The sequence below is a fragment of the Corvus kubaryi genome, unplaced genomic scaffold (assembly GCF_017639235.1).
Source record: "Corvus kubaryi isolate FWS band 111438036 unplaced genomic scaffold, C.kubaryi_AGA036_p1.0 37394, whole genome shotgun sequence".
Classification (NCBI taxonomy): Eukaryota; Metazoa; Chordata; class Aves; order Passeriformes; family Corvidae; genus Corvus; species Corvus kubaryi.
This window is the reverse complement of record NW_024581133.1, coordinates 12,666,759-12,693,309: the sequence shown is the minus strand read 5'-3', so window position 1 is coordinate 12,693,309 and position 26,551 is coordinate 12,666,759. Positions and strand designations below refer to the sequence as shown.

General features: G+C 61.8%; 4 protein-coding genes across 11 annotated transcripts; 2 read left to right on the top strand and 2 right to left on the bottom strand.

Annotated features, from left to right (window-relative positions):
* The first annotated feature begins 334 nt into the window (after positions 1-334).
* UNC45A (unc-45 myosin chaperone A) lies at positions 335-6,822 on the top strand. 2 transcript variants are annotated; one of them, XM_042039100.1, is made up of 20 exons: positions 335-433; positions 595-753; positions 1,386-1,422; positions 1,532-1,707; positions 1,796-1,888; positions 2,112-2,279; positions 2,456-2,624; positions 2,863-3,033; positions 3,137-3,308; positions 3,493-3,793; positions 3,940-4,034; positions 4,119-4,260; positions 4,427-4,567; positions 4,731-4,858; positions 5,041-5,107; positions 5,295-5,408; positions 5,503-5,618; positions 5,710-5,827; positions 5,912-6,067; positions 6,269-6,822. In XM_042039100.1, exons 1-20 carry the CDS (start codon positions 422-424, stop codon positions 6,527-6,529), a joined length of 2,796 nt encoding a protein of 931 aa, XP_041895034.1. In that variant the 5' UTR covers positions 335-421; the 3' UTR covers positions 6,530-6,822. The 2 variants fall into 2 exon arrangements, with proteins under 2 accessions (XP_041895034.1, XP_041895033.1); XM_042039099.1 differs by having other exon boundaries at positions 4,104-4,260.
* Positions 6,817-11,277, top strand: RCCD1 (RCC1 domain containing 1). 2 transcript variants are annotated; one of them, XM_042039120.1, is made up of 7 exons: positions 6,817-7,057; positions 7,411-7,759; positions 9,795-9,916; positions 10,089-10,193; positions 10,342-10,494; positions 10,644-10,673; positions 10,885-11,277. In XM_042039120.1, the coding sequence occupies exons 1-7, from the start codon at positions 6,901-6,903 to the stop codon at positions 11,025-11,027; spliced, it is 1,059 nt and encodes a 352-aa protein (XP_041895054.1). In that variant the 5' UTR covers positions 6,817-6,900; the 3' UTR covers positions 11,028-11,277. The 2 variants fall into 2 exon arrangements, with proteins under 2 accessions (XP_041895054.1, XP_041895053.1); XM_042039119.1 differs by having other exon boundaries at positions 10,644-10,973.
* A 1,701-nt stretch (positions 11,278-12,978) lies between these two features.
* On the bottom strand, positions 12,979-18,981 carry PRC1 (protein regulator of cytokinesis 1). 6 transcript variants are annotated; one of them, XM_042039112.1, is made up of 14 exons: positions 18,961-18,981; positions 18,179-18,311; positions 17,735-17,857; positions 17,153-17,386; positions 16,906-17,076; positions 16,547-16,696; positions 16,170-16,317; positions 15,948-16,084; positions 15,607-15,702; positions 15,344-15,490; positions 14,878-14,988; positions 14,587-14,697; positions 13,809-13,994; positions 12,979-13,196 (listed from the first exon to the last, which is right to left on the bottom strand). In XM_042039112.1, the coding sequence occupies exons 2-14, from the start codon at positions 18,266-18,268 to the stop codon at positions 13,122-13,124; spliced, it is 1,779 nt and encodes a 592-aa protein (XP_041895046.1). In that variant the 5' UTR covers positions 18,269-18,311; positions 18,961-18,981; the 3' UTR covers positions 12,979-13,121. The 6 variants fall into 6 exon arrangements, with proteins under 6 accessions (XP_041895046.1, XP_041895049.1, XP_041895045.1 ...); XM_042039115.1 differs by lacking the exon at positions 18,961-18,981 and adding an exon at positions 18,537-18,645; XM_042039111.1 differs by lacking the exon at positions 18,961-18,981 and adding an exon at positions 18,537-18,629 and having other exon boundaries at positions 13,845-13,994.
* VPS33B (VPS33B late endosome and lysosome associated) lies at positions 18,977-26,466 on the bottom strand. Its single transcript, XM_042039109.1, has 23 exons — positions 26,297-26,466; positions 26,053-26,133; positions 25,908-25,969; positions 25,703-25,752; positions 25,420-25,487; positions 25,154-25,199; positions 24,747-24,841; positions 24,305-24,409; positions 23,885-23,981; positions 23,691-23,768; positions 23,324-23,397; positions 22,325-22,411; positions 22,151-22,241; positions 21,892-21,966; positions 21,518-21,582; positions 21,396-21,450; positions 21,268-21,314; positions 20,740-20,872; positions 20,401-20,474; positions 19,775-19,876; positions 19,524-19,599; positions 19,335-19,451; positions 18,977-19,109 (listed from the first exon to the last, which is right to left on the bottom strand). Exons 1-23 carry the CDS (start codon positions 26,390-26,392, stop codon positions 19,030-19,032), a joined length of 1,854 nt encoding a protein of 617 aa, XP_041895043.1. The 5' UTR covers positions 26,393-26,466; the 3' UTR covers positions 18,977-19,029.
* Positions 26,467-26,551: the final 85 nt, after the last annotated feature.

The following is a 26,551-nucleotide window of genomic DNA, read 5'->3' as shown; positions in this document are numbered from 1 at the left end:
GGGGCACACAGCGGGGCACTCGCACCCCGGCGTGCAGCGGGACATGGTGGGGGGGGGGGTCACTCTCATCCCGGGGTGCAGCACGGAGAGGGTGTACGCCGGGGGAACACGCAGCCCGGCGGGGGTACTACGGGGGCGCTCGCCGCCCGGGCTGGAGTACGGAGGGACACCCGCACTCCGGGGTGAAGTACGGGGGGACACTCGCACTCCGGGGTGAACTACGGGGGGACACCCGCACTCCGGGGTGGGGCGGGGCAGGGTGTACCGGGACGCGCGGGGACGCACACGAGGCTGCCCCCGGCCCGCGGGGCGGCGCTGCAGGCCCGGCCCCGCCCGCCTCCGGTCTCGCCCCGTCACGTGACAGGGGCGGTGGCGTCCGGGTTCCCCAGGCGATCGGCGGTGACGTCACGGGTGCGGCGCGATGGAGGAGCCGGTGAGCGGAGACGGGCGGGACCGGGACAGGCGGGTCCCTGTCCCGGGGGGTCCCTGTCCCCGGGGGGGTCCCTGTCCCCAGGGGCCCCTGTCCTGGGTCCATCCCTGGGCAGCCGCCCGTGCGGGGCCCGGGGCCGCGTCCCAGCCGGTGTCCGTCGGCAGGTGACGGCGGAGCAGCTTCGGGCGCGGGGTAACGCGCTGTTCCAGGCGGGGGATCACGGCGCCGCCCTCGCTGCCTATACGGAAGCTTTGAGCCTGAGCGACGCCGCGTCGGAGCGCGCCGTGCTGCACCGCAACCGGGCCGCGTGTTACCTGAAGCTGGTGAGCGCTGGGCGGGTGCGTCGGCGCGGCGCTGCAGGAACCTGCCCGGCTGGCTGGGGCTGCGCTGCTGCCGCCCGCCCTGGCCTGTCTGCCTTGGCCAGGTCATCTCTGCGGCGGAGGCTGTGACGGTCCCTGCGCAGAATGCTCCTGATGGCAGCTGTTGTCTCTGCTCACCTTTTCCCCTGTCCCTGCCCGCTGCCTCCTGCTGCCCCTGTCCACCTTCTGGGTGGGCTGTGTGGGACAGGGCATCCCTCCTCAGTTGCCTGGGCTGTGAGTGTGCCCTGGGGCTGTTCCCACGTAGTCACAGTGTCTCTGATCTCCTGCAGGTGATCTGTGTCTGGGGCAAGGCGTGAACCCAAAGAATTTTAGGGGCTTCAGTAGACCAGAAGTGCCTGAAAAGCACTGGGGCTTGTAGGGCTCCCAGGGGGTTGTAGGGCTCCCAGGACACCCTCTGAAGGTGTCCTGGACAACTTCTGAGGGTTGTGTTCTGGGAAAGACAGGGTGTCCCAGTGATGCACTGTCTCCAGTGATGCTGTTCCCATCCTGTCCCCAGTCCCCAAAGTCAGGGATGTAGGCTGTATGAGGCTTGTGCCGGCAGTGCTCAGGCGTTTTGCTCTCCTGTCTCTCCACAGGAGGATTACACCAAGGCAGAGGCTGATGCGACTAAAGGTACTGTCAGTGGGGGCTGGGGGGAACCAGCCTCTGCGCTGCCCATCGGGGCAGGTGGGGGCAGGCTGGGGCAGGCCACGGGCTCTGCGATAGAACCCCTTGTGTGCAGCCATCGAGGCTGACGGCCGGGATGTGAAGGCGCTGTTCCGCCGCAGCCAGGCGCTGCAGCAGCTGGGCCGCCTGGACCAGGCTGTCAGTGACCTGCAGCGGTGCGTGAGCCTGGAGCCCAGGAACAAGGCCTTCCAGGAGGCCCTGCGTGCCTTGGGCAGCAGCATGCACGAGAAGGTCAGTACGGGGGCAGAAAGGGGCTGCCGGGCCCCCTGTGGCTGGGGAAGGTGGGGAGGACTGAGCCACTTTTTCTGCTCTGTTGCAGATGAAGACCATGTCCTGCACGGACTCAAAGGTAGAGCAGATGTTCCGGATCTTGCTGGATCTTGATGAAAAGGATGAAGACAAGAAGCAGAAGGTCTGAGCTCATGGAGCGGGATGCAGTGCTGTGGCTGGGAGGAGAGGAGGGGAGGATTGGTGCTGCCTGGCCAGCGGTGGCTGAGTGGTGCTGCCTGGGCAGGTGGGCTTGCTCCCTGCAGAATGGTCCCCAAGACAGGGGCGGAGGGTGGGTGCCTGCAGCTGCCAGGAGTTCCTTGTGCGCAGTGTGCTGCTGTGACCCAGACAGAACTCTCCTTCCCCAGGCTGCGCAGAACCTGATTGTGCTGGCACGAGAAGAGGCAGGAGCAGAGAAAATCTTCCAGAGTGACGGTGTGCGGCTGCTGATGCAGCTGCTCGACACGGCCAAGGCTGACCTGATGCTGGCAGCCCTGCGCACACTGGTGGGGCTGTGCTCTGGCCACCGTTCTCGGGTAGGTCCCACCATACCCTACGGCTGGGCCCAGGGGAAAGCTGTGCTGGGGAAGCTGCAAAGTGTCTTTGCAGTGAGCTGTTACCTGCCAGGCCTGAACTTGTGAGAAGGAACCATCCTGATAAGGGACTGAGAAATGCCAAGGCCTCCAGAAGACAGGTCTGCTTGTACCTGCAGACCATGGCCGTCTTGGCGGAACTGGGGGCCCCCCGTCTCTCAGCGGTGCTGGGCGTGGAGCATGAGCAGGTGTCCCTGGCTGCTTGCAACCTGCTGCACGTGATGTTCGATTCCCTGAAGGAGGGGCTGCAGAAGGACTTCCGTGGGAAGGAGGACGCCGTGGTGCTGGGTGAGTGTGGGCTGCCCTGGCTGGCTGTTGAAGGGGGAGAGCCCCAGGTAGGTGCAGAGATGCCATGGGTTCTTTTGCTGCTGCCCTGTCTCTGCTCCCTGCAGCAAAGCCGGGCTCTGAGCCTGGGTTAACAGGAGGCGGAAGGCCCTGGTCATGGCAGCATCTCTGCCAGCTGTACCACGATGGGGGTGAAGCCGTGCCCAGGGCTCTGACTGCTGGGCACTGTCTTTCTTGGAAGATTCCTCCAGGGACCTGAAACAGCTGATCAAGCACCTCCTGGAGCTGCTGGTGCTAGAAGGGGCCTCAGCCCATGGCCGTGATAATGCCCTCAACCTGCTCATCAAGGTGGTACCCAGGAAATCTCCAAAGGAGACCAACAACAGCCTGAGCCTCTGGGTGATTGACCAGGGTTAGTGGAATGGCTAGCAATGTCCTGCTGGGGCATCGTGCTCCTCTGCCCCAGCTCTGCACATGCCACTGTGCCCCTCACTGGGGTGTCTGACCTTTCCCAGGCCTGAAGAAAATCCTGGAGGTGGGCAGCACGGTGTGCGGCAGCTTGGGCAGCCTGCCCGTGACAGAGAACAGCCGGATGAGCACCTCTGTTCTGCTGAGCAAACTGTATGAGGACCTGAAGTGTGATGCTGAGAGGGAAAACTTCCACCATCTGTGTGAGGACTATGTGAGGTGAGCCAGGGTGAACTGGGGGTGATGGGGGTTTTGTCACCTGTAGCCTGGCAGCACCTGTCACCTTCAGTACTAAAGCTGACTGCAGACCCACTGGGAACCTGCTGTGGGGGAGGTTCAGCAGGTGGTGCAGGAAGAGGCAGGTGGGATCAGCCTGACCCTTTCTGGTGGTCTTTCCCTGAAGGAGCTGGTTCGAGGGGCACGAGCTGCTGGGAAAGCTGCGGGCCATTCAGACAGTGTCGTGCCTGCTGCAGGGTCCCTCAGAAGCAGGGAACAGGGTGCTAGAGCTGGAGGGGATCATGGACAGTGTGCTGTCCCTCTGCGCCTCTGTCTGTGAGGCCCACCAGCTGGTAGCGGTGGAGGCGCTGATCCACGCAGTCGACAAGGCCAAGCGCGCCTCCTTCATCACGGCCAACGGCGTCAACCTGCTCAAGGAGATCTACAAGCACAGCGAGAGGGACAGCATCCGCATCCGTGCGCTCGTGGTGAGCATGGTGGGATGGGGTGTGGCGGGGCTGAGCCTTGGGGTGGGCTGTGGGTGCGGGACCACCAGTGACAGCATTGCCCCTCCCTGCTTGGGGTCCAGGAGGCACATCAGGGTGCCTACATCCATTCCTGCTCCCGGCTGCAGGGGCTCTGCAAGCTGGGATCTGCTGGAGGCACGGACTTCAGCATGAAGCAGTTTGCCGAGGGATCCACCATGAAGCTGGCCAAGCAGTGCCGCAAGTGAGTGGGGCCAGGTGCGAGGGGGTGGGCAAGGCGCCCTGCAGCTGGGCTGTCCACAGCCAGGCTCAGGGACCGCTCTTCCAGGTGGCTCTGCAACGAGGCGATCGATGCGGGCACGCGGCGCTGGGCTGTAGAGGGCCTGGCCTACCTTACCTTCGACGCAGATGTCAAGGAGGAGTTTGTGGAGGACAAGGCAGCAATGCAGGCCATGTTTCAGCTGGCCAAGGTGCATACCAAGAGCTGCGGGGTGGGCACCCTGGCACCAGGGAAATGTGCTGGAGCAGGTGTGGAGCTCATGCTGTGGGGTGGGATGTGTGGAAGATGCTGGGTGGGCTCCAGTCCTGGCCGCTCCTCCCTGCTGTGAGTGTGACGGGTGCCCATTGCTGCCACAGTCAGAGGACAGGAGTGTGCTCTATGCCGTTGCCTCCACGCTGGTGAACTGCACCAATAGCTATGACCATGAGGAACCAGACCCACAGATGCTGGAGCTGGCCAAGTATGCCAAGCAGCACATCCCGGAGCAGCACCCCAAGGTGAGCAGGGCATGGCTGTGCTTGGGAGGAGAGTGGGTGGGTGGGACAGAGCCTGGGGTCCCAGGTGTGGACAGGGTGTCCTTGAGGCCCAGAGGGGTGGGGTCAGGCACTTCACCAGCCAGCTGGTGCTCCTGAGCCAAGTGTGACCCTGCCTGTGGGACAGGACAAGCCAGCGTTTGTGAAGCGGCGGGTGCGGAAGCTGCTGATGGCTGGAGTGGTGTCGGCTCTGGCCTGCATGGTGAAGAGCGAGAACCCGGCGCTCACCAACTCCTGTCGGGAGCTGATCTCCAGGTGCGGCTGTGTCGGGGACAGGAGGGAGCTGGGTTCTCAGGGTGCCGGCATCTTGCTGGTGAACTTACGTGCCTGTGGTGAAGGCCGGTTCCTGGACAGCAGCGGGGATGTCCAGGAGTCTGGTGCAGCCTGGGCCCACTGTGACTATGCAAGTGCTCCAACTAGTCCTGCTTGATCCCTAGAGTGCTCCTGGCGCTAGTGGAGGAAGCAGAAGACCGGGGTAGTGTGGTTGCACAGGGAGGAGGCAAGGTGAGGGCATGGATCCCACTGTGCTGCTGCCCTGCACTGCTCTGGGGGGTGCTGGGGCTTGGGGGAGCTGGGGCTCTGGTTTAGCAGGAGCTGCACCGGTTCCCTTGTACACGAGGCTGGGGGAAGCTGTGGCTGCCCTGGGTGCTGTGGCCTTGGCTGCAGGACGAGCTGCTGTTTCTGCCCCCAGGCTCTGATCCCACTGTCCCTGGAGGGCACTGAGGTGGGGCAGACCAAGGCAGCGCAGGCGCTAGCAAAGATCACCATCACCTCCAACCCAGAGATGGCATTCCCTGGGGAGCGGGTGAGTGCTGGGGCTGGGGGTTGGGTCTGCCAAGCAGGCTCATGTGGGAGCAGCAGTGGGCACTGACTTGGTCCCATGTGTTCTGTCTCCACAGATCTACGAGGTGGTGCGGCCCCTGGTCAGCCTCCTGCACCTGCAGCGCACGGGCCTGCAGAACTTTGAGGGGCTGATGGCCTTGACCAACCTGGCTGGCATCAGCGAGAGGCTGCGGTAGGGATGGGGGAAGAGGGGGTCTGGCTGTCCCCTTGGGCCTGGCGGGCTGCCCTGGGCAGGGAGTGCTCACTGCCCCCCTGCCCCCCAGGCAGAAGATCCTGAAAGAGCGGGCTGTGCCCATGATTGAGGGGTACATGTTTGAGGAGCACGAGCTGATCCGGCTAGCTGCAACTGAGTGCATGTGCAACATGGCCATGAGCAAAGAGGTGAAGGCCGGGATGGGCTGGGGTCTCTGCTGGGCTGCCGGACCACCACACCCCCACCCATTCCCTCCTCTTTCCCCTGTGCAGGTGCAGGAGCTGTTCTTGGCTGAGGGCAGCGACCGGCTGAAGCTGATGGTCCTGTACAGTGGGGAGGAGGATGAAAAGCTGCGGCGGGCAGCCTCGGGGACCCTGGCCATGCTGACTGCCCTGCATCCCCCCATCTGCAAGCGGATTCCCCAGGTGGTGAGTGCTCAGGGTGGGCTGGGGGCACCTGGGACCCTGGGACAGCACCCTGTGTCCCATGCTCCCTCCCCACAGTGGCCTGGAGCTCCGGCCCCAGAAACAGGGCAACCTGTCCTGACTTTGGCCTGACCCTGAAATGGGGCTGGTGGGAGGGAGCTGGGTCCCTTCTCTTGGGGTCCGTGATGATGTTGATCCCCGCAGACGGTGCACTGGCTGGAGATCCTGCAGGCCCTGCTGCTGAGCCCCAGTGTTGAGCTGCAGCACCGTGGCGCCGTGGTGGTGATGAACATGATGGCGGCTGCGCGGGAGGTGGCCGAGCAGCTCATCGCCAGCGAGATGCTGGAGATCCTCTCCGTGCTTGCCAAGGACAAGGACAAGCCGCGGGTGGCCCAGGCGGCCCAGGAGAGCCTGGCACACGCAGTGGCTTATGGCCTCATCAAGCCCAACCCTGGGCACGCCTGAGGGCCCACGGGGCTCCCACACACGCTCCACACGCTGCCGAGGCCGGTGTGCACACGCTGTTCTCAGGGCGGCCCTGGCGGGGTCTGACTGCACGCGGAGCTGGCTCAGCACTGCCCGGGGCCGGGGCCACGCTGCCCCCGCCGGCGCCCGCCCGGTGCCCCGGGGCGAGGGGAGGATAGGGCTTGCCGCTGCCTTTGCCACCGTCTGCCTTAGCCGGGAGGGTCGGCCCGGGGCGGGACCGGCGCGGTGGGGCCGGGCCCACCCGCTGACACTAAAGCTGCTCCTGGACCACGGCCCGGCGTCTGTCCGTCTGTCCGTCCGCCCCTTCTCCGTCACCTCCGGTCCCTCCTCTCCCGGTGCCCGCCCCAACCATGGCGGCGCCCGCTCGCTCTTGGCTCGTGTTCGGGTTCAGCCCCGAAGAGGCGGCCGGGGAGCCGGGCCCGGGCCCGGGGCCGTGGCGGCTGGAGGCGGGCCCCGAGGGGATCTTCCGCGTGTGGCCCGCCTGGAGCTACGTGGTCGTGGAGACCGGTGAGCGGCCCCGGCCCGCCTGGAGCCTCGGTCCCAGTCCCTCCCGCGGGGCCAGTGCGGCCCTTCGCCGGCCTGTGCCCGCTTCCCCTTGCCGCTCCCCGGGATGGCGGGTCCCGTTCCCACCCTGCGCTGCCGCGCCGGTCGCCCCGGTTCGTCCTGTCCGTCCCTTCAACTGACGCCCCTTCCCCCGGGATGGGACCCTCCCCAGCCCCTCCCACCGCGCCGGTTCCCCCGGGATGCTCCCCGCTGGTCCCCCGGTGACGTTCCCGTCCCGTGCCCCCAGGCCCCCGGGCTGTCCCCGTCCCGCCCCCCGGGCTGTCCCCCAGTCGGTCGCTGAGATGCCGCCGCGGCAGGCGCGGGGCTGGAGGTGCGGAGCGCGGGGCTGCGGCGGCGGCTGCCGGGCTGGGCCGAGGCGCTGCCCTCCGAGACGCACCTGGTGCTGCGGGGCCCGGCGGGGGCCCGCGCCTGGCGGCGGGAGGCGGCGGTGAGGGGAGCGCTGCAGGACGAGCCCGCCTGGAGCCGGGCGCTGCCGCCGGAGCCCCGCCAGCCGCTGCCGCTCCTGCCCGGCGGCTTCGCCACGCCGCGGCCGCCGTTCTTCACCGCACTGCCGGCGGGCGTGCGGGCCCGGCGGCTGGTTCTAGGCACGGAGCACGCCCTACTGCTGGGCGCCGCCGGGGAGGTCTTTACCTGGGGCGGTGGCAGGTGAGCAGGGGCTGTGGGTGCACAGGGGTGCAGGAGAGGGATGGCATTGGTTGGGGTTCAGGAACTCCAGGACAAGCACTGCACTGGTGGGATGCAGAGAGAATGATGGGGATGCAGAACGGGCATGAGAGTGCAGAAGGGATATGGGGGAGCCTTTGGGGGGAGTGCGGGTGAGAGGATGTCGGAATGGGGGTCACCTCAGGGGCTGAGCCCCCCTTAGCCTGCACACACTGCCTGGGGCCAGGATATGCGTCCTGACTTTCCCATGGGGGTGGACTTGGGAATGATAGGAGATTACAGCTAAGACAAAAGTATTGGGGTACCAACTGCAGCTTGGTATGCTCACCCCCATGCTGATGGGATCTGTCCCTCACCTGAACCAGGTCCCCCCCGGCATGGGCATCCCAGCTCACGGCTTCTCCTGCCTTGGCTGTGCCCCTTTTCCCACTGAGTCTACCCTTGCTGGCCCCATGAGCAGCCCTGTCTCCTCTCTAGGTGCTGGGTTTCTGGCTACAGTGGGGCCTCTGCTCTGACTTTTGGCTCTCTCAGGGCAGTCTTTGAGGACACTTGGGTCTCTGTATGACCATCAAGGTCCCTGCTCTGTCCCTGCTTCTCTGTAACTTGTCACACAAGCACCAACTGGCAGCAAAGGTCTTGTGTTTCTAAACTGGAAATTGATTCCATCAGTCTATGACAATTCAGTGCCAGGTCCCTCTGGTAAAGCCTGTGGGAGAGAAGTGAACCCCTTGGGAAAACCTTCCAGCCCCAGCACCCTGTGTCACCTGCCAGGAGCTGAACTTGAGTGCATTTAACAGCTGGTGGCACTGCTCAGTTTATTCTCACAAAGGAGTTTGTTGTTCTTTAGGGAGTTGTTTGTGCATTTGCTGCCCCAATCAAGTTTTCCCAAAAGGTGCTGGAGACCCCAGCCACAGGTCCCCCTGCCCTGGATCCCTGAGTTCTGCTGGTGCATGATGAGGCCTGGCAACAAGAACTAGTTGTTCTCATCTGTGGAGTGGAAGGATTGCTGCGTTCCTCTTTGCTACTTATGGAAGACAAACCCAGCACTGATTATCAGTCACTGTCACAGAGCTGCGTGCCCTGGCACAGTGCCCTCCCTGTTCCTCATCGCTCAGAAGTGTTTCACTCCCCAGTCCCTGCTCCTCAGTCGCTGGCTCTGGGCTAGCTGGTAGCAAAAAGCTCATGGCAAACGCAACACTCAGTTCACATCAGCAGTTGTTGCATTGCAGGTGCTACGTTATTTGGTCCTTCTTGCCTTCCCTTCAGAGGAGAGGTTTCTACATGTGGGGATGTGTACTTGAGGATTAACTTTTTTGTGATTTGGTTATTCAACACAGCTGAGAATCCTCTCACCCATGCCTGTGCCAGCTGTGTCTCATACTGTGACAGCTGTGCTGTGTGATAGCCATGTGCTGGCCCAGCTCACCCCTTTGTAGCCCCTCTCTTGCTGCTAGCTGTGGTCACCATTGCCCTCTTGTGAGGGAGTGCCTGGAGCCACTTTCCTATTGCAGCATGCCCTTCCCTGCCCCTCAGCTCTCAGTGTTTCTTTGCCTCAGTCCTCTGCAGATTTCCCATATGGAATGTGAAGAGCCTTTCCAGTGGCATGCATCAGCCCAGCTGTTGACATCCTGAGCTGTCACATTGAAGCTCCCCAGACCAAACAGGCACCACTCTGCTGCCGAACTGCTCCTCTCACCCCTACAGCTCCTGGCAGCTCCTCCTGCTTCTGCCCCATCTCTGACAACCAAAGCCCCTGATGCTGCCCACCGACCCCTGGCTGTAACTGTGGTGGTCTGGTGCTGGGCGTCACTGTCCCACCAGTGCTTGGCTTTTTCCTGTTCCTGAAGTCGATTCTTCTGCTCAGCTGTGGTTGTTCCCTGAGCTGCTCAGGCTCTGCCAGCCTGGGGCTGGGTTGATGGCAGCAGGAAGGGCTTGGTGGGGACTGTGGGCACGGAGGAGGCACGGGAGCTGGAGGCTGTGGTCTATGGGCGTGTCTGTCTGTCCTGTGTCCCTGCAGGCATGGGCAGCTGGGCCACGGGCTACTGGAGTCAGAGCTGCAGCCGCGGCTGGTGGAGGCGCTGGCTGGGGTGCCCATGCAGGCGGTGGCGGCCGGCGGGTGGCATTCAGCCAGCGTTAGCGGTAAGGAGCTGGGCTGGGCGTGGGAGGTTGAGATGCTGGTGGCAGCCTAAGGGCCCGGTGGGACCTGCCTTGGGGAATATGCGGTGTCGGTGTCCCTGGAGCACGCAGTGCTGCCACCGAGTGGAGCTCAAGGGTAAGCTCTGCCTGATGCGTTCTTCCCCTCGCCCCACAGAGGCAGGAGACCTGTACATGTGGGGCTGGAACGAGTCGGGGCAGCTGGCTCTGCCCTCCAAAGCGCTGGCACAGGAGCGAGCGCAAGATGAGGACATGGGCTCAGGTGAGTGCTGCTGGCCAGGCTGAGGGCAGGGTGGGCTGGGTTCCTGCACAGCCCCAGCAGCTCAGTGCAGGGCCAATGTGGTTTGAGCCTGCGAGGAATGCTGGTGTTACCAGTCACTCCTGGGAGCTGAGAGTTGACTGTTCTGCAGGGAACACCAAGCTGATGCCCTGCCGGGAGCAGTCAGCTGCCAAGGATGCTGCATTCATCTCCATCCAGGCGTTCCCGGCACTGCTGGATCTGCCACAGGACCTGGAGGTCAGCGCGGTCAGCTGTGGGTCCCGACACACAGCGGTCATCACACGTGAGTGACCAGTGGGGCAGGTGGCAGTGCCTCTGCGGGCAAGGGTGCTGAGAGGTGCCAGGGCTCACCAGGACCCAGTGGGCAGCGCCCCTGGGAGCAGGGGTACAGATCTCACTGGGTGCTGGCTGATGGTGCTGTCCCTGTTGCAGGAGGCGGGGAGCTCTACACCTGGGGCTGGGGTAAGTGGCACCTCTTCTTTGGGACTGTACAGCCTCCCCAGGAGCAGCTTCTCATTCCTGTTCTCTCACCCTTGGCTCTTTTGTCACTGTACGAGTTCCATCTGTACTGGAGGCTCTTGTGTTCCCTCCCTCCCTCCCTCCCCACAAACACCAGGAGCAATTGCCCTGTGAGGCCCCAGGGCCACATTATGGCATGGCTGTGTGTCTGCAGGTAAATACGGTCAGCTGGGACATGGGAACAACATCAGCTCTGACCAGGCACGCCGTGTCGAGCAGCTGGTGGCCCAGGGGTTGCGGGCAGAGCAGGTGGTGTGTGGGCCCTGGACCACCTATATATGTGTGCTGGAGCCGTGAGGGCCCCAAAACCCGCAATCCATGGCTGCTGCCAGACAAAGGATGAGGGCGAGCTCTGCTCTGCAGGACCAGCTCCAGGACCACTCTGTCCTCAGGGCTAGGGCAGCCAGCCCCCCCCACGGCACAGGATGGGGCTGAGTTTAGCCCACAGTGACCTGACTTCACACCCTGGAGTGGAGCTGCGGCTGCACCAGGGCCAGGGACACCCTGGGACGGGCTGGATGTGTTTATTAAATTAACTTTTCCATAAGGTCTGCAGTGTTGGTGTGTGCAAGACATGTTCCAGCATATCCAATGAAGCTATCCTGGCAAGGGACTGCTCGGGGCTGTGGCTGGGGTTTGTGTGAGCATGGTGGTAATTCAGGGATGTTCTGGCTGAGCAGCACTGGCACAGAGCTGAGGCCGATTCTGCTCCTCTGGGGGTTGCAGAGGAAATTGTGACAGGTGGGACACACAGCTGGACCAGGGGATGCCCAGCTGACCCCAGAGGTATCCCAGACCATGTGGCATCATGACCAGTGTGGAAAGTTGGGAAGAAGGAATGGGGGGGATGCTCAGAGCAGTAGTGGCTTTGTGCCCAAGTTACCATTACCCTGGTGGGGCCCTGCTGGCCTGGGTGGGGTGAGCACCAGTTGGAAGGAGGGAATGAATTCTTGGTTTTGCTTTGTTCTGGGTGGCTTTTGCTTCCCATGCTGAACTGTTGTCTCATATCACAGGTTTTCCAGCTTTCACGTGGTGGTTGCGTCCACAGTCCTGCTGGGGAGTTCAGAGAGGCAGGTGGGGAGAGCAAGCAGCTGAGAGGGGCTGAGGGTGGTCTGGGGAGTGGGAATGCAGCCTTTTGGTCAGCATGGTCATGGATTGAAGCTGCAGCTTTTTCAGCCACTCCAGATGTGGATCGGAGCTTCACCTTTTCTGGCCTGGCAGGGTGAGGATTGCAGCTCCTGCTTTTTCAGCCAATCAGGACACGGGTTGGGGCTGTGGCTTTTTCAGCCAATCAGGATGTGGCTCAGAGCTCCAGCTTTTACAGCCAATCAGGACACAGGTTGAAGCTGCAGATTTTTCAGCCAATGACGACACAGGCTGGAGCTCCAGCTTCTTTGGCCAGTCAGGACAAGGATGAGCGTTCCAGCTTATTCAGCCAATCAGGATGTGGATCAGAGCTGCATCTTTTTCAGCCAATCAGAACACAGATTGACGCTCCAGATTATTCAGCCAATCAGGATGTGGATGGGAGCTGCTGCTTTTTCAGACAGTCAGGGTGCAGACTGAAAGTGTTGCCTTTTTCAGCCAATCAGAACACGTATTGGAACTCCAGTTTCTTCGGCCAATCAGGACATGGATTGGACCTGCTGCTTTTTCAGCCAATCACGATATAGATCGAAGCATCACCTTATTTGCCCAGTCAGGGCATGGATTGGCATTCCAGCTTTTTCAGCCAATGGGAGTGCGGATTGGAGCTGGTGCTTTTTCAGCCAATCAGGACACGGATCAGAGCTCCAGCTTATTGGCCAATCAGGATGCATCTTGAAGCAGCAGCATTTTCAGCCAATCACGACACGGATTGAGGATACTGCCTTTTCAGTAAATCAGGATGTGGTGGAAGGTCCAGCTTTTTTAGCAAATCAGGATGGAGCTTGAAGCTCCAGTTTTTTCAGCCAGTCACAATGTGGATTGGAGTTCCAATCAGGATGGATTGGATGCTTATTCATCCAATCAGGATGCTGATTGGAGCTGCTGTTTTCTTCAGCCAATCAGGATGTGGATCAGTACTCCAGCTTACTTGGCCAATCAGGATGCAGATTGGAGCTGCTGGACTTGATTGGCCAAAGAAGCTGCAGCTCTGTTCCTGATTGGCTGGGACTCCCCAGAGCCACACCCTGAGATTGGGGGTTGCCCCAGCCCTTCCATCGCCTTCCCCCCCTCCGGGGACCCCAGCAAATCCACTCAGAGGTGGGGGCTGTACAGGGACTTTATTCACATCATCTAGAAAAATTTTTTAAATAAAAGCACATTTCTAAAGCGGCAACCAAGAGGAGGGTTATCCTGGAGCAGGAGATGCTGCAGGCCATGCAGAGCTGCCAGCACAGGGATTCATCACGCGGCATTGTTGGTGGTGGAGTTGAGGACATGAGTGGTGCTTTCAAAGTTGGAAGCCTTTGAAAGTTCGCGCTGTGGAAACAAGAAGTGGGAGAGGGGGCTGAGGGAAGGGAGGGGGCTGCTGCCGCACAGTTCAGGGGGGACAGAGAAAGGGCAAGCCAGGCTGCCAAAAGGAGATGAAATGCAAATTAATTTGAACTATGTAACTTGTACCCAATGAACATAAATGCCTTTGTTTACTAAAATGTATAAGAAGTTTTTGGTAGTGTCATACAGTGGTAAGTCTCAGGCTCAGCCCAGCATGATGGGAGGACAGAGGCTGTCCAAGGCCCCACAGGGTCCCCCCCAAGAGAGGAAAGCCCCATCCACTGGCAGCCTCTGCTCACTCCCTCCTCCAGGGCTCTGCCTTGGGTCTGTCCCTGCACAGGTGTGTCCCTGACTGCAGCCTGTCCTCTGGGCTGGTGGTCTGTCCCCAGTGGCTGCTCAGGGCCCTCCGCCTCCAACTCTGAAATTCTCCATGGGGAGTCACAGGCAGGGGCAGGAGCAGCCACCCTGTGAGAGGACACGGGGTGCTGTGCAGGGACACAGCGGGGGGACACAGCCCCATGGGGTGCTTGGAGAGGAGGGAGCAAAGGTTTTGTGCTGTGCAGTGAGGGGAGGGGGGGGTTAGAAGAGGTGAATTACCGCAAACTCAGAATAGGTGCTGGCAACAGAACTAACGCTGTGGTTACGCTGGGCAGGGGCTGTGGGGGTGCACCCACCGCTCAGGGTGGTTCCATCCAGCTGGGCCATGTTTTCCTTGTTCCGCTCCCTCAGCCTGGGTCGGGGGGGCTTCGCTGCCGCGCGGCTGGGGGTCCGAGCCCGGCCGAACTGTGGGCAGAGGTGACAGTTATGGGATGCAGGAATTGAGCAGAGGCAGGAGAGCTGCAGCAGCTTCACTACCCATTGCTGTGTGGAGCCAGAGCAGTGTCAGGCTCCAGGAGCTCTCCAGACTCCAGGGTCCAATTCTGGCCCCTGAAACATATGGCATAGAATCACAGAATCCTGGAATGATTTGGGTAGGAAGGGACTTTAAAGCCCATCTTGTTCCACCCCCGTGCCATGGGCAGGGATGCCACTCACTAGACCAGGATGCTCAGGCCCTGTCCAGCAGCACACACACATTTTGAAGGTCCCCCAAGCTGCAGGCTCAGCACTAGGGAACAGGAGTACACTAGAAATCTGGGCTGGAGGAAGATTTTCTGGCACCCTCCTCCTCCCTCGGGTCAGCGGTCAGCAACACCCCAGCAGGATGGCAGTAGCCCCACAGAGCAGACTGTGGACAAACAGGGGCTTCTGTCCCGCACAAGCTCAGCAGGGGAGGCAGCGAACCATGGGGTGACAGCAAGAAGAGCTGCACCAGCTCAGCTCACCCATCCCTTCCAGCCCAGCCCCGGGCAGGGACTCCCCCAAGGCCCCTCACCTTCTTCCCAGAGGGTGGAAGCCGAGATGTGGGCGAGTGGGAGATGGTACCCCCAAAGGCTGAGCGAACAGTGCTGTTGGGGGTGGCACTGGCAATGGAGGTGCCGTGGAGCTGAGGAGACAGCAGAGCACACATCACACAGGACATCCTCCCATGGGGTTGCAGCACCCTGATCTCTCCCCACACATCCCCACGAGGCCGAGGCCAGCACAAGGCCATGCTCCAGCCCAGGGAGAGCTCAGCTCCAGGCAGGACCCCAGGCCACCACACTGCTCTGCAGGGACATTTTACCTTGCTTACTTTGGCAGGTGTGTGGGGGCTGAGCATGCGCCGCTTAATGGGTGTCCGTGGGGTGCTGCCATACAGCATCTCCGTCTCCATTTGCCGGCTCTTCTTCAGGTGCTGTGGGAGACACCTGCACTTAGACACCAGAGCACCACGAAGCTGGTGCATCTGTGTGACACTGGCAGTGGGCACTGCCCTGCTGACAGCCTGGCACAGCCACACGGCAGGAATTTCATCAGATTTACAGGCATCCAGAGCCAAGTGTCACCTCTGGCACTTTTCTGGGCCAGAAAGGGGCTCGGCCCACATGGGTGTGACAGCAATGGGCACCAGCCCCACTGCCTGCCACTTCCAGGCTGGGAATGAGCATGCAGAGCCCGGGGCCCAGCAGGCACATCCCTAGGCTCGCATTCTTAGGCAAGAGCCAGGGACACTCCCAGGCAGAAGCCAACATGCTCAGCTCTGTACTCACCCGCTCCTGCTTCTCCTTCTCCTTCTCTAGACGGTACAGCTGCCACTGCTCTGACACATACTCCATGAACTGCTGCCCCTTCACCAGGAAAGCTCCCTTGAACTCCTGCTCCCAGGTCTGGACCTTTTTCTCCAGCTCCTCCTGCAGCTGATCAGGACATGAGAGCAGTGTAGGGGCTGCGCTGAATGCAGGTGTCCCCACACCCAAGAATCCCTTTTCCTCTGTCAGTGGGACCACAGGTCCTTCCCCAAATCTGGACCTACTCTAGACAGCGTCTTCTGCAGCTTTGCTCGCTGCTTCTCCTCCTTCAGCAGGTTTCCTCCGCGATTGTTGAAGCGACCGGGGTCAGTTGCTTTGCTCTGGTAGAGAAAGGGGGTCATGAGAGACACAAACACACCACCCAATGCCCTCAGCCTCACGTGGTGAAGGCCCCAGAGGAGCCAGCCCTGCACCAACACCCCAATACTCAAAACACAGCACCCCATCCCTGCACTGGCCCACCATGACTTCCCAGCGCTCCCCTGCTCCTTCCCAGAGCACTCTGCCCATGGGAGCAGAGGTGTACACTGATCCATGACCTGGCATGTTCCTGCCTGGACAATACCTCCAGCTCCAGGAACAGCTTCCAGTTCTCCTCCCACTTCTGAACAGCCTCAAACAGATCTTTGTGTGTTTCATAGTAGATCTTCATCTTGCCCACCTCAGCATCGTGCAGCTCGAGCAGTGTCTCTGTGTAATCCTCTGGAAGGGCACAACAGCCAGCTCAGGGGGGTGCTGGAACCCCTGGGATCCCTCCCCCAAAACTGCCTGGCCAGCCAGCACCCACCATCGTAGAAGGGGCTGAAGCCTTCCCTCTGCTCCTGGCTGTAGAAGCATTTGTCCCAGTAATCAGCCAGCTCTGCCCGGATTGCATGGATCACGGATTTCATGTTCTGCAGCTTCAGCTCCTCCAGACGGTCCACTTCCAGCTGCAACTATCCCCAGGACCAGAACACAGGTCAGGGAGGAAGAGGGAGGAGAACGGGATTCATCTTCTGCATGAGCCGCTCTCTAGAATGAGGCAGCTGCCAGCACCAGCCTCCAGGCAGGTGTTTGGCAGAATTTGGCCTGCTCACCTCACCCCTTACTGAGCAAACAGGAGCATGAGATCCCCAGGTGCTGCTGCCCCCAGCCCTCCCACCACGAGCGCAACAGGGCTCTTACAGCTCTCCTAGTTTTGACTCTGGAGCCAGCCAGGTGCACGGCTGAGGACTCTCTCTCCTCCTCTGGGATCTGCAGCCTCTCCCAGAGCGCGACGATCCTGGCGCGCAGCTCCGTGCACACAGCCTCGTTCAGGGCCCGCCGGGCTTCCAGCTGGAGGGAGGGGGAGCAGGGGGTCAGCGCAGCCTTTGGCTCTGCTGCACCCGCAAAGCCGCACGCTTGGCACACGAGATCTCAGCCCCTTGAAAAGGGTGTTCTAACACGCAGCCTTGCTCAAAACCTAGCAGTTGCTCTGACATCGTGGTGGCAGCTGCTGCCAGCACACACAGCAGCCCCCAGCACTGCCTCAGAGCATGACATACCTGCTGCAGCAGGTTCTGGAGGGCCACGATGTTGTCCTTGGACAGGCAGAATGCCTCCTCATCCTCACACACCACGTCCCGCTCGAAGCTAGTGTCCGGGGTGTGGTCCAGCTCCTCCATGAGCAGAATGATCTGACGCTTGTTGCTGACAAATTCTTCCCGCCTTTGCTCCTGGGGGTGAGGGCAGTGTCAGGAACCAGGGGCCCCTTGCGGGCCTCTCAGCGACCCCCTCACCCTCCACGCTCACCTTCAGGGTGTTGAGGGAGGCCACATGGCGCCGGTAGTGGTCCAAGTCCTCCAGGCTGGGCACACTCCCAGTGTCGATGCTGAACAGAGTTGTGCACAGGATGTCACACAGGTCTCGGTCCTGTTCCTGCAGGGCCTTCAGCTCCTGCTTCCGGTCCCGCTTCTGCTTCTGCAGCACCTCCACACGCGTGCGCAGGTTCTTCTCCATCTGTAGGATGGTACTTTCCTCCTCTGTCTGCAAGAGGCCAGAAATCAGCTCTGTTCCACACTTCTCCCACACCTGACTCAGGCTTTAGGCTTTTTATACAAACACTGGGGGCACCAGGCCTGGGTCTGAGCAAGATGTTCCCCAGGAAGGTGCAAGAACACCAGCAACACACAAAACAAGGTGCTAGAGAACACCACACAACCACCTACCAGTGCCTGGCCTGTGAGAGGCCACAAATCCCCTGGCTCTACCAAGCACCCGAAAAAGCAGTTTTGGATAGATATTTGCCTTGTGAGCTCTGGCCTCTCGAGACACCGAGGCAGAGGCCAGGCAGCAGCACTGCTGCCAGCAGGATCCCAGGATTCCACACCTCACCTCAAAGGGGCCCAGCTGGAGCTCCCTGCACAGGGTGTCCAGCTCCTTCCGACACAGGGCGATGCTCTTCAGGAGACGTTCCTTCAGGCTTTCCTCCTCTGCCACCATCATGTCCAGGAGACTCTGCAGCACAAGTGTAGTTAGAGGCAGGGTGTGGGAATGGAGAGTGAGCAGGGGACGTGCAGGCAGAGTGGGCAGGGCAGCAGGACCACCGCTTGAGACCACGGCTGGGCCCGAGTGAGGTGTGGGCAGCGTGGGGAGCCCAGTGAGACGGGGCTGCACAGGGCAAGGGCAGAGGCGTGGTAACAGCTGGGCAGGGCTCCCGGCAGACCCGAGAGAGCAGTCCAGGGTGAGCTCACTCCGAGCTGCTCGGGTCGCGGGCTCCCGCTGCAGCAGGTACGCGGCTCAACAGAAGATCCGGTGACCCCCCGCCCCGCCCCTCACCTTGATGTGCTTCTTGACGACGTCAGTGCGCTCCAGGCGCTGCTCCTCGGGAATACCGATCTCCTCCCAGATGTCCCGCAGCGCCGCCATGGCCCGATTCAGGCAGGACGCGGCCTCGGCCGCCAGCACCTCGCTGAGGGCACCGCGGGCCGTCAGCGGCCAAGGACAGTCTCGGGACCCGAGAGCCCCCCCAGCCGCCGCCCGTCCCACCGTGACCTCCTGCCCCGGTTCCCAGCAGTCCCGGCACTTTCGGCCAGCCGTGCCCCCCAGCCCCGGTTCCCAGCAGTCCCGGCACTTTCGGCCAGCCGTGCCCCCCAGCCCCGGTTCCCGGTTCCCCCCGGTTCCCCCGTTCCCGCACCTTTTCCTCATCGCCCCGCGCTGCGCTGCCGCCGCTCCGCCGATTCGAACTCCCCTCCCGGCCGCGCTGATTGGCTGCCGCGTCACCGCGGCCCCGCCCACAACCGCCACCAGGGCTGCACCCCTTCGCCCGCCCGCGCCTCCGCCCCGCCCCAAGCCGCCCCCCAGCCAATGGCAGTGGAGAGCCTTCGGCGCTTCCAGCCAATCCGGAGCGAGACCGCCACCGCCCTGCCGCGTCTAACGGCGCCGCCGCGCACTCCCGAGCTGCCAGCGGCCCCGTGACCCCGCCCCGGGCGGTGCCTGCGCGTCCCCGCGCATGCGCTGAGGGCTGCACCGGGACGCCGCCCGGCCCGCCGCGTCCGCCGCCTCAACGCTGGGCCGCTGTCCCCGGGGTAGCGCTCCCGCCAGCGCCCACCCTCACACACACAGCCCTAGGCCGGGTCGTTGTCAGCAGAGATGTTTACTGGCAGGGTTCCCTCGGCCCGCTCCGGGGCTCAGGCCTTGGCCTCAATCATGGCCTCCATCATGCGGGCGCTGTTGGTGATGGCCGTGGTCAGGAAGATGAACTTGCACCCTGTAGGAAAGGCCCGTCGGTGCCCCAGCCGTGCTGTGGGGCAGCACTGACACTCCCAGCCCTGTCCGCGCCCATTTTCCAGGAGAGCTGTGTACCTCGCCACCCCCTTCCCCAGGGGCTTCAGCCTGTGCTGGTTCCTGAGCACAGACCCTGCTTGGCTGCATGCTGCAGTGGCAGCATCCCCAGGCTCCTGCCTGCTCCCTACCCTCCCCAAGCCACTCCTACCTCTCTCCTTCCCCAGGAAGCGGAGTGCAGCAATTTCAGAGAAGGTGCAGCCCCCCAGGAAGACAGCAAGGACAACACGTTGGGACTCCCAGGCAGGGTTGTCCTCCACAGCGCTGTCTGGATAGGGAAGAGTGCTGTAGGATATGCCCGCTGCCAGCCCCACCGCCCCCAGCCTGCCCCTACCACCACCTGAGACAGAGAACTCGTTGCCATTGAGCAGTCGCACGACGTCCTCCAGGCCCTGCCAGCCCCGGCGCTCCAGCACCTAAGGGACAGGTGGGGTGTCTGGCTGGGTGCTCGGCACTGCTCAGGAGGCTCAGAGCAGTAGATGAACACCATCAGCCCTAGCCCTGGGCAGAGGAACCCCTGCTGGACTCCCCAAAAGGAGGCAGGGGCTTGAGGGGATGTGCCCAGTTCTCTCCAGCAGCAGATGAGCTCACCTGCTCCATGATCTTGCAGCTCAGGGGCACATAGGCCCCACCAAAAACATACGCCATGTCCCGAGGCATTTTGAGGTCATACTCGCCATCCAGCCGAGGGATCTGCAGTGACAGGTGACACCAGAGGTACAGGACCAGGCTGCCTGGGGCCTCACCCCCACTCAGAGGTGCAGGGGTGAGGAGGGACAGATGCTTGGTGCATGGCTCTGTCCCCACCTCCTGCCCCACCACACCAGAGCCAGCATCCCATGGCCTGGGTGGGCTGTGCAGTGAGGGCCAGGGGAAGAAAGGTCACCTCGCCAGCACCCTGGGACCCCTCATTGCCTCAGGATGGAAGGCACAGGGCTGCCTGCCCAGTGCCACTGCTGTGTCTGAAGGGGACAAGGAAAGCCCCAGCCCCGCACCACACTCACAGGGTGCAGGGTCTGGGCAGAGTGGGAAGCTGGCAGCAATGGCCCCCAGCCCTGGGGAGAAGCCTGCAGGCTGCCTGGAGCAGCTGCAGCAGCTCTGGCCCTGAGCTGTGTCCCCCTCAAGTGCAGAGCCTGCAGCCTGGGCACGGGCACAGGCTAAGCAGAGCTCTCTGCTCTGTAGGCACTGCAGCCAGCCAGCACCCCTCGAGGACGTACCAACCCCAGCTTCTTGCTTATGGCTCGGAAATTACTCTTCCTGGCCAAAGAATTAAACGCATCTGTGATCTTTCCTGGAAAACATGACAAGGAGAAACATCTTAAAAGGTTCTGTCTGGATCCCAAACGCAGGCTGGCAGAGATGTGCAGAGCTGTGTGCTCTGGTGAACGGCTGTGGTGGCTGCTAGCCCTGGTGTCCCCACAGCAGAGCCCACTGCACTGCCTGCAGCACCACTGCTGGAGACACACTTGGTGCTTGCAGCCCACAGGTTTGCCATGTGCTCCCAGCCAGATCTGAGGCAGCAGCTCCCAGGGACATGGGGCAGTGGGCTGGCTCACCTGCAGCACGGTCTGTGACCAGCTTGCTGACTTTGCTCTCCACGGCTGTCAGGGTCTCCCCAGCTGACTGCTCCGTCAGCAGCCCGATGCGCTTGAGGTTGTGGAAGGTCAGCAAGTGCTCGGGCCCGTAGCTCTGTGAACGGGGCAGCCAGATCAGTGTGGAGCCCCACATGCGAGCATGGGAAGCAGACAGAGTGTCCCCTCTGCAGCGAGGCACAGGTTGCTCAGAGCCCCCTGGCAAGCACAGGCAGGGGCAGGTAGAGGGGCTCAAGTGGGGCTCAAGTGGAGCCTGTAGAGGGCCTCAAGTGGAGCCTGTAGAGGGGCTCAAGTGGGGCTCAAGTGGAGCCTGTGGAGGCAGGGTCTATCCTGCAGAGACAGCCTGGGTGTGCTGTCACTGATGAAGAGTCTGTGGAGGCAGAGCCCATCCCCAGGAGTGCTGCTGCCCAGCGCCTCGTGGCCAGAACCACAGGGAGGGGAACCCCTATCTGACACAGCTCTTGCCCTGCAGTGACTCCCTGGGCCCCTCACCTGCAGGTACTGGGTTTTCAGGGAGCGGTAGTCCTTGGGGATGAGACCTGTGGGGAGCACCAGGTGAGCTCTGTGCCAGGGCTGGGGCTCAGTGCCACTGCTCTGGCCCAGCACAGCTGGGCACTCACCATTTTCTGTGATGGACAGGAGGCACATGAGGCGCAGGCTCTCGATGGGGGACACCTGTGGGGAGCAGGGGCTTAGCTGGGGCAGGACAGGGCAGCCAGAGCAGGCATCCCCATGGTCTGACCTGCCGGTCAATGTGCTCTTCGATGAAGCTGGTGCTCTCACGGACATCAAAGCCCTCCAGCAGTGCTGTGACAGGGGCAAAGGCAGCATCACCCCAGGGCTCTTGCCAGCCCACTGAGGTGGGGTCTGGCCTCTGGGCTCAGCTGCCCGTCCAAAGCCCCAGGGAATGGGCCCCCACCTCAGCAGACATTCTCCCTCAGAGGGTGCGACCTGACCCTTCTCAGGATCTTGAGACACCCCCAAAACAAGGGACTGGGAGGACGGTGGCCACACAGGGAACACCCAGGTGTGACGCTGCCTGGGCCTGGGGCAAGCGAGGCCATGGGTCAGACTGAGACAGGGGCAGGCACACACAGGGCATGGAGCAGCACTCACAGTGCTCAGCCTTGATGGTCTCTTGGAAGTCCTGCTTGGTTTTCTTTTTCATGATAGACTCACAGGCACCAATATCTACACAACCAAGAGACACAGCAGCTTTGGAGGGGAAAGGGCTCTGCAGGCACTGTTGGCACACACCAACAGCCCCTGCCCTGCCCCTCCTGGGCACATCCAGGGCCCCCCAGCTCCCTGCTTTCCCCGGTGCTCCAGCACTTGCAGTACACCCGAGGGCCCCTCCCTCCCCTCAGGCTCCTACGCAGGCTCAGCAGGCGATGCTCCTGCTTCAGTCCCTTCAGCTCCTGGGACACAAAGTCCTTCATCTGCTTGATGTCCATGCCCCGGCGCCGCTGTGGGAGGGAGAGCACAGGGGTGGCGGCCCAGCTGCGAGGGACAGTGCTGCAGGCATCCCGCACGCCAGGGTGACACTCACGTCGTACTGTGCCTGCAGGTTCCGTGACTTCTGGCTCAGGAAGCCAAACACGCTGGAGAAGTGCTCATTCCGAATCTGGCTGAACACCTGTGGAAGCACCACAGCCACCAGGGCCCAGCCAGCTGCAGCCCTGGAGACACAGACCCCAGGGCCAATGCTCCCCAGTAACCTGCACAGCACTTTGGCCACACACCCCAAAACACTGGCTGATGGCACAGCAACCTGTGTTGGTGCATCCCTCTGACCCAGGCCACACCATGACCTGAGAAATGCTCCTCAGGGATCAGCCTTGATGAATAGCACCTGGGCTGAGCTCCTCCCCAGCTTAGCAGAAACACTCTTTCTTCCCAGGAACTAGTACTGTCTAACAAGCTCCTGGTTTTTAATGAACAGCCTGGGAAACTTATTTTTGGAACCTGAATAAAAACCCAAGTGGAATAATATTTTCATTATCAAATTCCATAGTTAGATATCAACCTGAGTTGTGGCCAGGATGGAAAATTACTATGAACCTTGTGACTCAACAAGAGAGTCTTCCGTATTACTTTCTATCCTTACCCTTTCCTATCCTTTTGATTCCCCCCATATTCCCCACCTCCACCTCCACATAGATATTTTTGGGTTGATTTTGGTTTGTATTGACTGATTTGTAATTTTTGTTTGCTTTTCATCTGTGTGCTTTAACCATTTAAAACTTTGCCAACGAATTTTGTCATGCTACAGCTTTTATATTAAACCTGTTTCTGCAGATACCTTTGCTGGTGATTCCTTAAGCGACCTTACAACGCTCATTTGGGACACAGTCCTGCATGCAGGGACTCTGACAGGTTCAGAAATGGAGCTGCACCTGCAGAGCAGGTTTCTCTGGTCTCTGTGCCTAAACCCATGCTCTGGGGGCCCAGCAGTCCCCAGCCACTCCTGCTCAAGCTTAGGGGAAGGGAATGGTCCACTCTGCCTCCTCCCACCAAGGGGACTCCCCTGAGGCTTGTGAGGACTCACTTTGTCCTGGGAATTGAGCAGCACCTTAATACTCTTGTCAGAAGAGGTGACATCTGGCCCAAAATCCACACTGCCTGCAGGGAAAAGTGAAGAGCTGCTTTGTCCCAGACACAGCAACATTCCCACATGCAGAAGCCTCTCTGTAAGAGGCAGGAGAGACAGGGGATGCCAGCCCAGTGTCTTGGTCAAAGTGAGGACTGTCCCTGTGGATGACCTCCAGCAGCACCTCACGCTGGGACTGTTCCTGTGGGAACAGCGCTGTGCCTGACAATGCCAGGCACAAACCCTGCAGGCACTGGCCAGGTGTGTGCAGAGCCCCATTGTGCCCCGCTGTGAGTGCAGAGCCCTGTGCTGCCCTGTCGCCTACCACACTTGATGCGGAAGGTGTCGTCCACGAGCCCCTCGTAGACCACTTGGGAGCAGAGTGCTGTCACATAGTCTGTGTCTGCCAAGAGAGACAGAGCCAGGCTGCCCTCACAGTCCTCCAGCCACCCCAACACAGGCTTTCCCTGCCCCTCTGGGAGACCTGCTGCCCAAACCGCTCCCTTCGCCTCAGCCCACCTCTGTCCATGAGGAAGACGTGTCCAATCTCAGGCTTCCTGCCCTGGCCTTCGCTCTCACTCTCTTCCTCCAAGTCCCGCCACAGCTCGTAGCTCATCTGTGAGGGGCAGAGGCTGCCAGGGTGGGGGAGCAGCCCCAGGCTCCCACCAAGGGCCCTGGCACGCTGTGGGGCTCACAACCAAGGCCAGGCACAAATCCTCCCCCCTGCAGGGCACGGGGGGCTCCACCACACCCCAGCGAGCAGCAGCTGCCCCTCTGCTGCCCACTTTGGCATATGGGACCCCCTGAAAACCTGCCCAGGAGGAGGCATAGCGCAGTGACACCTCTGTGGTGACGTGCTGTCACATGGCTGATGGGGTCCAGGTCCCTGCAAGCCACACCCCTGATGGGGACCCAAGGGAGCCCTAGTGCCAGCCATACCTTAGCACAGCGGCCAATGCCATAAGTTTTTCCAAAAGGGCCATAAAGAGAGTTCAGCAACTGCAGGGCTCTGGCAACGGGGTTGATCCAGCGGTGATCTCCCTCCTGCAGGATGAAGGAGTGAGTGTGGGCAGCTGGCTGAGAAGGTCTGCCACGGCAGGGGATTGGGCTGGGGACGGAGTGGGCCCTGTGCTGGGAGCTCCTAGGAGGAACACAATGGGATGCCCCAAAGCTGCTCAGCCAGGAGCAGAGGCACCAGCTCGGGGGCAAGCTGCCACTCCCCAACAGGAACTGCCCCTGGGGAGCAGATGGTGCCTGCAGTGCAGGCTGAGGGGCTGAGCAGGATGTCACACACCTCCTCTCCAAACAGCACCTTGTCCCCAGCCCCAGTGAGGCACAGGGGACAGGATGGGCTGTCACCCCCCTGCAGTGTCCCACTGACCAGAAAGTAGTCACGGAAGAACTCGGGCAGCTCCATGCTGATGATGTCTTCATCCAGGGGCAGCAGGTAGAAGGACCACTCATCGCAGGTGACATCTGTGTTTGGGACAGGGACAGGGGACAGTTATGCAGCCCTGGGCAGGAAGAGCCCCAAGAAACACAGCAGCCCCAAAACAGGGCTTGTGGAGCTCCAGACAGGATGGGTGGCAGGACCCTCTCTCCTCTCCTCAGGCAGAAGAGAGGGGCCAATACTGTGACAGACACACATCTGCCCACAAGCCAGCCTCGAGAGAACCCGTGTCCCCTGCCCACCTTCCTGTCCCTGCCCACACAGGGATCCCAGCACTGGGATTTAAATGGGATCATGCAGTGTCAGCTACCCCGAGCCAGCAGTGCAGCTCCACTCACCACCAAAGACCCCCTCTTCCTCCAGCACCATCTCGCAAGCATAGAACTGGAAGAGAAGGGGAGACCCTCAGGGCCAGGCAAGCTCTTAGCAGGAAAAGCTCTGGAGGGGCCCAGCTCCTTCCCAGGTGTCACAACACTTGGGTTTATTTAAACTTTTCTGGGTTAGAAACAAAGAATTTTCAGTGCCTATAGAAAAGGTGGAGGGTGCAAAGGCTGGGCAGGCACAGAATGACAGGGGAACAGGCAGCACCGTGGGTTCCACTGACCTTCTGGGGGCTGAAGATGATCTTGTATTTCCTGCTCCTTCCTGACATCTTGTCAGCGTTGACAATATCTGTGAACACCCCGCACAAACCCTGCACAGCTGCCCACCCTGCCAGGCACGGCTCCCTCGGCCCGTGGTCCCTCGGCTCACAGAGCCCGACCACCCCAGGCACAAGTGAAACGCCGGGAGTGGGACTCGCCGGGAGCCCCTCTCGGGCCTACGCACAGCGGTGCCCAGAGCACCGCACCCAGGTGAGGGGCACCTGCCCCTGGGGCCGCACTCACCGGCAATGAACCTCATCGTCCTCACTCGTGGCCTCACCAGGAAGCAGAACCTGCACCATAGAGGGGAGAGAGGGGCTCCTCGTACCCGTCCCTGCCTGCCCCGGACCCTTCTGTCCAAAGCTGTGCTCGGGCACCAGCAGGTTCCGCACAGACGCGTTCTGAGCCGGGAGAGGCACGCAGGCAGCCTCGGCGCCGGGGCACTCACTGGTCGCTGGCGCCGGGGGCCGGCCGGGTCTCCACCTTGTACAGCTTGTCCACGTCGTGCTGCTGCGGGGACAGGGCGCGGGTTCGGCGCGGGCGGTGGCGGCGGGCAGGGGCGGCCGGGGCCGCCCGACCAGACCCCGCGGTACCTTCAGGATGGACACGTTCGCGATGCGGTCCAGGGGGCTCATCAGGTCGGCCTCGATGAACAGGTCCTTCTTCCCGGGGAGCTGCGGGCAGGAGGGCGTGAGCCGGCACCCAGCGGCTGCTCCGTGACAGGCCCCTCCCGGGCCGGCCCCGACTCCCGACCCCCAACCCCAGAGCCGATACCGATCCCACCGATTCCCCATGCCCGCCCCCGTGCAGGACCCCTGTCCCGGGTGGCCCCCGGACCTGCTCCAGCAGGTAGACGAGCTGGTCTCGCGCCAGCCGCTTCAGGATCCCGAAGTCCGGCGGTTCGGGCGCGTCGCGTCGCCCGGCGAGGGCCATGGCGGGGGCCGGGCCGGCACCAGGAACGCCCGAGCACGGAACCGCGGCGCGGCCGGAACCCCGCGGCGGCGGACGCGCGCGGAACTACGGCGAGGCAGGGACGCGGAGCTGTGCGCACGTTTATTGGCCGAGGCGGCCCCGGCCCGCCCGCCCCGGCCC